This window comes from Amphiura filiformis, chromosome 5 (assembly GCF_039555335.1).
Source record: "Amphiura filiformis chromosome 5, Afil_fr2py, whole genome shotgun sequence".
NCBI lineage: Eukaryota > Metazoa > Echinodermata > Ophiuroidea > Amphilepidida > Amphiuridae > Amphiura > Amphiura filiformis.
The window spans coordinates 71,306,537-71,317,781 of NC_092632.1; the positions used below are offsets into that span (position 1 = coordinate 71,306,537).

The window sequence follows — 11,245 nt, forward strand, 5'->3', positions numbered from 1 at the left end:
TTAGTAGACTATAGACTTCGAATGTGGCTGTCCATTTTCTTTGCATATACATGTATATACAAATCCGTAGAATTTTCTAATCAGTTGACATAATGCATCTGGTGGCAGTCTTTCAGATTGGTCATTTTGGTTCATGGCCATGAACAGGCATGAGAATGGGTTTAGAAAAAAACAACTGAACATTTTATTAACTATGTTAAAACACCAACCTAAAAGCGAAGCGAGCAGCGCGAGCGGAGCGCCTCATGCCGGGGGTCCACATTAGGCCCCCTGGTCAGGGCTTAGAAAATTTGGGTTTTGAGCGTATTTTTAGCATATGAAAGGGCAATGGAAGCCATTCTAGTGTAGCAATTGGAAGTCATTCTGGAGTGCCAATTTTTTTCCAAAAAATTAAAATAAGTAAAAATGTCAGGATTTGGACTAATAAACTACTACATGTAATGTGTATTTTCACTCTTTGTGTCCGTCCACCACAAGTAATAATAACAGCAGAGAGTCATTTCCTGTTTTTATTACCATTTCAATAGTATGTAATCCACTTGAAAATGAGAACTTTAACCAACTTCATGACTCAAAACAAGTAACAATGATGTATATTTAAATGTAATACAGTAAATTCCCAATGGATAGAATTGGAGAATATACTGTATGCCCTTCCACTTTTTACATTGATTGAACAAAATAATAGCAATGCAACATGGAACAATGTGAATGAATGTATGAGTGAATGATATCATGAATAATTGGATCATCCGAAAAACTTGCATGCATGTAGTATACAGTCACAGACTCACAATTAGGACTACACCTTTGAATACGGTACTTTAATGATCGCAAATCAAATTTATACTAAAAAAATAGTAAACTATCATAAATTATTAAAGTATCAAAATTACCTGTGTTTAAGCGATAATTATCCTTTCTTTCTCGGCAAATCCGCAAGTGCTTTTTTGCCTTCGTTGTATGCTGACGCAATGCATTTAGTCCACTTGTCCCATACTTCAGTGTGTCGTTACACCAGATACACCATGCCTCGCCAGGCTTTGCTACCTTTCTAAAGCAATCGCCAAACAAATACTTATCAGTGCCCACGCCAGTTTCTCGATCACACCATGACCAATTCCATTTATTTTTCAGGTCTTTGTCGATCTCTCTAGGATCCCCTTTCCCACGCTCGACAAAATTAACCGATGTCGACGACGCCATATTGGATTGGGAATTTCCGTGTTCGCTGGTCCCCGATAGCTTCATTGCGATACTCATAGTACATGTACGGTATCCAAATAAGCCTCACGCAGAATTAACCTCGTTTACAGCTTACGGGGAAGGCGCTCGTATTGAAGCGTAAACGCAAATGAATGAAACTGTGTAAGAGTCCCAATTCTTTTCCCGATAAAAAGTTCCGATATTACTCGAAAAAAAGAACGAAATAACTGCTAAAAAGAGGAGAATGGAAATACAAGTTGACACCCCTCACCCTCACCCCCCAAATTTTATATGAAATTCACATTGAACTCGGAGACCACAAATTTTGATGGAAAAAAAACGGATTTCCGTTTAAAAACGGAAAATTCTCATGCCTGCATGAACCATTTTGCAAAGCAATTAATAAAATACATTGCCAAAAGTAAATTGTTGTTGATTGCAATGTTAGCTTTTTTAGGTTTTGTGCTTTCGACTCAATTTGTTGGTCACCACAAGGTTCTTCTCTTGTTGCATCTTGTGCAGCAGCTTCACATACTGCCACTTATACCTGACCATAGCCTGGCTTATTTAGAATTTGATCTATAGGCCTGTAACAAATTCTGTATTAACTTAAGGGATCTAGAATGAGCGTTTATTGCGTTTTGACAGTATTTTTTGTGGGACATGAGAGCACCTCAGACCTATCGAATTGCATTCTGAATACGAATCATGTCTTTCTGATATCAAATAATTTTCATTTTTTGAAAATTGCAATATAATACAAATTTTATGACAAAATTTTTGATATATAACAGTCCTCAAGTAAATTATATAAATCTAATGATATATTCTTAAAGTGTATGTAGCTGGGAGGAAAAGCCGACGGTCAATTGAAAATTTTGACCTTTCATATTGAAGATATGGATTTTTTCCCAAAAAGACCTAATTTTTTTTTGCGTTTTGGGAAAAAAAAATCCATATCTTCAATACGAAAGGTCAAAATTTATAAAGTTTACTTGAGTATTGTTAAATATCAAAAATATCAATTTTTAATGATTTGCCATAAAATGTGTATTACATTGCTAATTTCACAAAATCAAAATTATTTGATATCAGAAGGACATTCTTCGTATTCAGAATGCAATTCGATATGTCTGATGTGCTCTAATGTCCCAAAATAAATACTGTCCAAAAGTTCATACCCCAGCCCTTAAGCATATGACAAGCGTAAAAAAATAACGCTACCTGCACGGTTGGGTCACTCGGGTGTGGAAAGACCCGTCTTGTGACTGTCCGTATGTGACATGATATTGTCTTTACTTTTCTAGCACTCATAAGCTTGCATAAAGTTAAATAAGACAAATAATCAACTTTTGCAAAAAATGTCAACACTCATGCACTGATCGACTGAAAAATGATAGCGATGGACTCTAGCATAATGTGAAAATGCCAGGCAGCAGTGAGGGGTGCCCCTGAAAGTTTTGTTGCACTTTTGTGACTTCAGCTGGAATTGCACATCTGCTCCCCGATCTCTCAACTGTGGAAGGGAAGGAAAGCATGCTTCTTGATCTTCCTCAGAAACCAATTCCAGTTTGGATCTGACTATATCTGCATTGAAAGGGGCCTTTGCCTTCTCATACAATGTACATAGTTTGTATAAGCAAATTTAGGCTACTGCTTAGTGCCAGAAGTCCAGTGTCAGTTGCTAGCATCTGAAAAATGACAGGTGATGATTCCTGAAGAAGTTTCCATTTCTCTGGAAAATTTATGCCATCTGATAACTCCTCCACAAAGGCTTCCATATCACTTGTATGTGCAGTGGTGGTACAGACTGGTGATGGTGAAGCCAAGCACATGTAAAGCTCTCTAAAGGCTGCTGGGGCAATGTAGATGTCCTGTCTTGTTCTACAGTCACATCCTTCAGTGGGTTACAGTGAACAGACACCAACTCTAGCATTTCCACATATTCCTGCTTGGTGAGTTTGCCCTTCTTAGGGTTGCCCGACACATATCTCTGTAAAAGCTTCCGGGCTTTAACATCTGGCAAGAAGACCCGTTCTTTGTGGGGTGTTCGGGAGCCACTTGTTCCGTGGCTCTCTGTGTAGGGTCATCACAAAGGACGACCCTACATAATGGACGTTTCTTAAATAGCCAATTGGTGAAGACATGAAAAACACAAACAACTGTCATTTCATGAGACAAAGTATGAAATAAAGTTTGGTGAAAATGTTTTAGTACCTTCAGCTCTTTGAAGAAACATTTGCCAGTGGGCAAGAACCATCCCTTCAACTGCATACTCCCTTTCTTGGTCGCTCCTTGTGTATGTAAACAGTTGAAGCATGTCAGGGAGGCTCAATGGGGTTTGCCCGACTGTGAATATGGGACGAAATACCGATGGGTGCTGCTTCACAGCTTACAGTAATCCCAGCGTTGACAGCCCAGATTGGAACCTGCACAATAAAATTAAATGGAACTGATAATGTATTGCTGCATTGCACTATATCAAAGATATTGAGTTCTTGTTCATATGCACCTACAATCTTGGAAAAAGTCCTTGGAACACTTGGTACACGTTGTCATAATTCCATGTAGAATTTGCAATGATCATAGGAGTGACGTGTATTTTGGTTTTGAACAAACATGACATCTACAATAATGATTTACCCTTCCCCTCTCCCCATCAATCAATGTTGGAACACTTTGGAAAACTGCTGCTGAAGACATTGGCATTTCCCAACATTGCACAGGGGAGAGGGGTGTCAGGTTTTAATTCTTGACACAAAAGTGTTCCAAGACTTTATATTTCCAAGATTGTAGCAATGAAAACACATTCTTTTTTGTCAGCAAAATCTAATATTTTCAAGCCATTGTGATGTAATATCACATGATATTTCTTTTTTTTTGTAACCTCTTTTCTTGAAAGGACTTTCATTTCAACTGATCATACTGTAATTGTGTGCAAGTATATGTTTTACAGATTTATGACTTGAGTATATTAAAATAAAATCTGTACACATAGATATCCTGTGGTGCTTGTGCAGAAGACATCACAGCACGGTGAGAGTGAACAGACACGCTGTAATGATCTGTGTTACTCTTTTCTTCTTTGGATTAATTGCCTTCTACAGGAAAGATCCTGCTTTTCTCCTGTTTAATTACCATAAAGTCAAATGAGGGGGGAGGATAGAGGGTAATTGTTGGGATATTTGCCTGAAAAATACCCATGATTTCTTCTGAGCTGTATTGGACGACCATGCATCAATATAGGATGGTATCCTGTTACTCCCGACAGCTGGTGATCACCTATTCATAACCCCATATACGCGATACATGCGATCCAGTCATTTTTATTTATTTGGCAAAACGCAAACGCTGTCACTAATAAACAACAGCGGACCTCCGCGCCTTCAGCGTAAATATTAGTAACCTCCGCGCGCGCTATGTTGTGCGTCGAACAAATTGCAAGCCCATTGGCCGCCATATTTGGATTGCGCATTACCATATTTGCACAGATTTTGATTCCCACTTCTGTTATTGGTCGTCCTGTTTAAGCCTGATTGATTTTTGGAAAGGCAAAACGTAAAAATTGTTTATTTTTGAGGAAAATTGTGTGTTATTTTGTAAAGTGAAGAGATGAAAGTGACGGTTATGAATGAGGTTAATAACTTTGCATTGGTTATATGTCGGGCATTGTGAAAAATCTAAACATTTTGCTTTGGAACTCAGAATATCCCTCGGGGCTACTCGGGATATTCCTCGGTTCCAAAGGCAAAATGTTTAGATTTTTCACAATGCCCTCCAAATAACCGATGCGCAGTTATTAACCTCTAAGTGATCAACTAGTCTGTTAATCATCTCATGAGTCGACATGACCACCCCAAGGCTGCCTTCATGGCTAACTCATGGCCATTTGGTATTTGAATTCTGGGGATGATCTGTTCTCTAAGCTCTTTACGGGACTGTATGTAAAGAGTCATCTGAAAACGCCCTTCAGCAATGCCACTGCTGGATCGATTAATAATTTTGTTTCTTTCTTGTATAGTCCTCTTACTTGCTCGGGATGATGTACATTTCTTCATATTGTACTTAAAAAGATCCTGCTTTTGTCCTGTTTGATCCAGAGATCTGACATTTAAGTGGATGAAGTGCAGACCTCTGTGGGACTAAATGGCTGATACATATCATTGTCGAAGTCTGTAGCGAGAAGCTGTAGGGCCGGAATTGGGGTTGACATCAACACTCAGTTTGAGAAGTCTATTTGAATAATAAAATGTAGCAGAACTATAAGACAGGAAGGAATACAGCATGAAGGATTGCAGATGCATTCCTGCCAGTCTGTGGAGGTCTCTTTTTAACTGAATACTTAATATTTGGTTGATCAATCAAAGAGGGAATAATCCTATAGTCTTTCATTGCAAGTATGTGCACAATATCCTTTTGATTGTTGCTGTGGCAGCTAGTTAGAGCAATGACAGCAGCTCTTGGAAATACTGCCCTAAATATGTCCAGCTCACAGAATATGGGCCTAAATCTTTTCTTTGCTTCATGTTACCACACAAATGGGCTTTAAAATACCACATAACAAGATAGCCCTGTTACTGCAGTGAGGTGTCATGGATGTTCAAGCTATTGAAGTAGGCAATGTGAGTTACACAGATACTCGATATGTCTAAAACCTCACAATAATAATAATAATAATGATGATAATAATAATGGTAATAATAATAATGATATTTATAATAATAAAATGATTCTTATAAAGCACTTAACAAAGAAAACAAACAAACAAACAAAAACCATGAGAAATCAATTGAACTGTGTACTTCATGTTGAGAGAAACAGAAGACAATGATATATATGAATGTGCATTAAACATAAATGTTAATCAAGATCATAGTGGGTGAACCAATGATACAGTTTTCTGATAATATTTCTAAGTTCACTGACAAAGCATGCAAGCACGTACTGCCAATCAGTAAAAATACAATGAAGCTTGCACTTACATGGGAAACAATTTTATATAGAAATCTTACCTATGTTTAATATGGACTTTTACTCGAGTTTGATGACATCAACACGAGGCTGAAGCTGGAAGCTGTTACTATAGGAACTGACACTATAGGGGTAATGCTGATGCAATTTTAAGGCCCAGGATGCCAGAATAATAATAATAATAACGATTTTTATAAAGCACTTAACAAAAAACAAACAAACATTAAACAAACAAAATAAAATAAAACGAACGGAGACGGGAAACAGTTATATTTTAGCAAATTTTCGGTACCAAGCGTACCTTCTTCAGGCTTTATTATAAGATGACACAAGAAAATAATCGAAAAACAAACAAGAAAATTAATGCGTAACGCATAAAAAAACAAGCATGAAAAAACAGCGACTTAAAAACGTCACAGCGTGAAGGTGCATCTTAAAAATGTGCGCGTGAAAAAAGGGGGACGAAAAAATCTATTGAAGGGAGTGAAGCTTGTTGATCCAGAATTTCTCGCGCTGCTGGCGTCTAAATTTGGATTGGTGACCAAGGGATTCAATGACCGTGACTTTGACATCATCGATGCTGTGATCTGGAAGAGAGAAGTGCACTGCAACTGGCTTGTTCGTGTTTGGCGTGGTGTTTGATGGTACATCTGTGGTTACGCATTCTTTCTCTTATATTACAAACAAAATAACATGTACAAACAAAAACCATGAGTAATCAATTGAACTATGTACTTCATGTTGAGAGAAACAGAAGACAATAATATGAATGTGCATTAAACATATCAAGATCATGGTGGGTGATCTTGAACCAATGATAAAGTTTTCTGTGAATTAATATTTCTAAGTTCACTGACAAAGCATGCAAGCACGTACTGCCAAACAGTAAAAATACAATGAAGCTTGCACTTACATGGGAAACAATTTTATATAGAAATTTTACCTATGTTTGATATGGACTGACAAGTCCACTGCGAATTGGATGTAGCTGAAAATATAGGGGACCTTTCAACTTGCAACGCACAAGCTCGCCAGACTTCAATGCGCTTGTCACTTTTGGAATTTTGGCCTTTGACACATAACCAAATACAGTCTAACAAGCTGGGGAAAGTTCTGCTTCTAATTTGTGGCCATTTGTGTCCATCGGATTGTCTGCTTTATGCTAGACTCAAATATTAATAATAACATGGTGTGACATTTTGTCCCTTATTGTCTCCAAGGCATCCTGATAATGTTGCTCAAAATTTGAGCCTACAAGTCTTATTGTCTCTGGGACATCTTCATCATCGCTGTTTCGTTGTTTTCCTCATTGTCTTGTTCGCTTACACCTTCTTCGTGGACATCATCTCCTGCTGCTCTCATCGTCCTAATTTTCGTTGTCACCATCGTCTTCATCACATCTTCGACTTCATTGCTCATGTCCGGAGTGGTGCAATCACACTCATTTGAACCAGCTACCAGTGGTAAATCGTTTAGCTACAGTTGCATCTGCTTAGGTCTCAAACTTGGTACATGTCCCACAACATGCCATTTGAGAATGCACACGGATCGAGTACATCGCTCCACTAAACACATAAAAGACCAAAATCCAACATTAAAATATGCATTCTTTTGCTTCTTACTGGTTGAATGAATCTGTTGTTCTTCCAAGTATGTAATACTTGGCGGTTCTCTCTAAACATGATGATATATCATCTTCCAAAATTATGTTTTTCCTGTGCTTATCCTCGATGACTAAACGGGAGAAAGGGGAGATCGGTTGAAGGCACTGTAGCGAGTGTCAACAAGACCCTAACTGCGCATAAACCAATAAAAAACATCAAATTTAGAGAACACAATTTTTTGTGTTCACAATCAAACATCAAATTTGGAGAACACAATTTTTTGTGTTCACACATCAAACATGGCACATAACCAAGTGCCAGTATCTTCCTGGTGCACTTCTTCAGGTTTCTGTCAGCCTGATACCCTTGCTGTAAACCAAGAGCCTGCACTCTTCTTCATAGGCTCTGACAAAATGAAAGTAGCATGCATGCTTTCTTGCTAGGGGAAACTCATTGTCTACTTCAAATTCAGTTATAACTGTCCACGGTGCCAACCTTCATCCTGTGGCCTGTTATACTCCATCTTTGAGGTACTGGAGGAGGCACTGGTAGTGCAATTGTGTCTTTCCATATAATAGAGCCATACCAAGTGGTTTAAACCATGTATGGTGACAATCTGCTGATAGGGACGAGGGGCTGTTCTAAATGTCCCATCAAAATAGATTGTCTCACATTGTCTGAGAACATCCAGCTCTCTACGAGATGCAAAGAGAACAACGCCTCTACGTCTACGATTGTTAAGTCTCTGTAAGCGTTGGCTGCCGTCCTATGCCTGTGCCCACACCCCATCGACGTTGATGTCCCCCACTTGATGGGGAATGGGGGACACAAAGCTGAACGACAGCGTTGTAATTGTGATCTTAGTTTGTTGAAAGATGGAATGTCATCATACACCTGTTTGATGGTGTAGGAGGGGTCTGCTCTTATGGATGCCATTATAGTTCTGACAAACTTTTCTCTGTCAATGGCAACCTCCTATTGGGCACGTCTGTGTACAGGCTGCCCCCGTATAATGTTAATAGCTGCGTTGAGTCGTCAACATCAGAAGCTTTCTTGCAAGGCACGTCAATAATAGCTGCTTCAAAATCCACCATGAGCTCTTTCAATTTGTTGACAGGCAACAGCTCCTGAATAGCGGCGAACATAGCCTTGTAATCTTCTGTAGTTCTACCGGTCATTAGAACAAATACCAGTGGTACCTGAAAAGAAAGGGCATAATTAAGTTTAAAATGGTAGAAATTACATTTTGACACAGTTAAACCTTCCAATATCCAGTTTTACATGTAGCAAAACGCTGCTGTTTAAGTGCAACTGCTTCCTCATCTCAGCAGGTTTAAGCATCTTAGGACACTCATCATCTTCACCAAGGCCAAATTGCAGTTGACACTGTGCACTCTTTCTTCCTGTACAGTTAACATAACATGCTATTTCATATTATGAGCAGGTCCTGGAGGCAATAAGTTCAAAGTACAATGTTAAACAAATAAATAAATTTACATACCTGTTTGGTTTGTCCAGCCTTTTTGACAAAGCAGTTGAACCCAAGAAGTTGTTTGAATGGCTCATTCACCACCTTAAACGTGGCATCCAAATACCATCTTACGTCCTTGTCCAAGTAATCGTAGTTGTTCATCCGTCGCAAAAACCAGGTGCCTCCTCCCATTGACAATCCTACAGATGTAAATATAATTTTAATTATAATAATTATTGCTGGTATAAATTTTACAATGAAAACCTAATCCAACTATTTACCCATTATCAGCATTTTGCATCACAGCTAGTGAAACAGATTTACTAGATTTGTCACTAGCAAAATCCATTCATAGATACTGTCTAAAATAGCCAAACAAAACGAAACATTTTGAAACTCTCTCTCTACAAATTCTTCATTGTCAGCAGTGTTACCATTTGTATCCAGCATTAACGGAAACACATTGTCTACCCAGTAAACATCCATTTCCTTGGGCGTGGCTAGAATTCACTGATTCGTATATCGTGATGGTCGACACGCTAATTCCTGATGTTTTATAGATAGTTCCATTTTTCTTTTTTGACGATATTAACTGACGAGATCACTAGATCTCTCGGACGCCTGTCTGGACGCCTGTCTGGACATGCCAATCGCCTCTCAAGATCGGAGGTATCTTCTCAAATAAATCATCATCTGTTACCCGGATGGTACAAGAAGATTTATTTAGAGAATAAAAGATAGGATTTTGTGTTTTGCCTATCAATATCGTGTCATAATGGATGGGCTGGCCAATATTTTGAGTAGTGGATGCCGGCGCAGCGTATCCACTACGATAAAATATTGGCCAGCCCATCCATTATGACACGATATTGATAGGCAAAACACAAAATCCTATCTTTTATTCTCATTCTTATTCAGTTTTAATGTAATATTTAGAAAAAACTGCCTTTTTTCAGAAAAAAATAAAGTTACTTTTGTGAGGACATCCCCGTTGTTTTAAATGAACGAAACCATCACGAACATCTAAGCCGCCGAATCGCGTTCATAGTTCTCGCACGTGTATTACGCGAACGCATAAATGAGCCTCTCAAAATTTGGGATTTTTGATTGTGAACGATTTCTTCCTGGATTTTTACGTATTTAGATACTTCGAAAGTCCGATTTCCAGCAACTTTAACTGAAAAGGGCTGGAAATCCGAGCTCGCTTATAGGGGTTATGCACCTATTTTCTGAATAGCCCAATTACATAAGTAAAAAGTTGATAATACACAAATCACACATTATTGCATCAAAACAAGATGGCCGGCCGATGAGTGGCTTGCTGCAAAGCTGTGGATTGGGGTCTTCAAGATCTGTTGGAGACATTTGAAGGTAGGAAATTATATTATAAAGTATATCCTTTTATCGGGTATAACACTTAGTTTAAGTGTGTGCGAGGCCGAGACAGCTCTACCACCTTAACCGGTAAGCTTATCACCGGTATATCTTGGGTAGAGGAACTGAAAAAGCAAAAATGCAGTATAATTAAAATGCCAGTTATAGCTGTTGATGTTCTCTGTGACCATCAGTGCTCGGAGCGCCTTCTTTATATTAGCACTGCTGGCGATTCTGATGAATGATAGACGCCACAATATGAAAGCAGTTCACATAGAAGTCCTTGTGCACATTCTTGAATTTTCTTCGTGGTATGCAAAATAAAAATCGAACAAAGAGTTTAATACTACATTAAAATTGAACGATTTTGAGCATTTCATTCGCTTGTCTTTTCTGCTGGTATTGTTGTTTCACTTAAAGTATATTATAATAGCCCTATGCCTTTATTTTTGTAAGATGACAAAGTGACGGGAAAAGACCATCAAGGTTAGGCGCGAGTATAGACTATAATACTCTGCTGTCTTCAGTAGATAGCCACGGTGCATACATAGGCGTAAAACTAACTCGGTCGTTGTGAAAGGTTCAAGTTTTACGGGTTTCAGTGATATACCATAGGGCC

General features: G+C 38.5%; 1 protein-coding gene across 1 annotated transcript; it reads right to left on the reverse strand.

The window, feature by feature from the left end:
* Positions 1-8,534: 8,534 nt before the first annotated feature.
* LOC140151961 (uncharacterized) lies at positions 8,535-9,709 on the reverse strand. The gene is made up of 2 exons (XM_072174264.1): positions 9,283-9,709; positions 8,535-8,980 (listed from the first exon to the last, which is right to left on the reverse strand). The coding sequence occupies exons 1-2, from the start codon at positions 9,442-9,444 to the stop codon at positions 8,717-8,719; spliced, it is 426 nt and encodes a 141-aa protein (XP_072030365.1). The 5' UTR covers positions 9,445-9,709; the 3' UTR covers positions 8,535-8,716.
* Positions 9,710-11,245: the final 1,536 nt, after the last annotated feature.

Coding starts and splice junctions, on each gene's coding strand:
- LOC140151961 (XM_072174264.1), bottom strand. CDS start 9,444: ATGGGAGGAGGCACCTGGTTTTTGCGACGGATGAACAACTACGATTAC. Junction 8,981..9,282: donor AGGCTGGACAAACCAAACAG/GTATGTAAATTT, acceptor CTTTCTTTTCAG/GTACCACTGGTATTTGTTCT.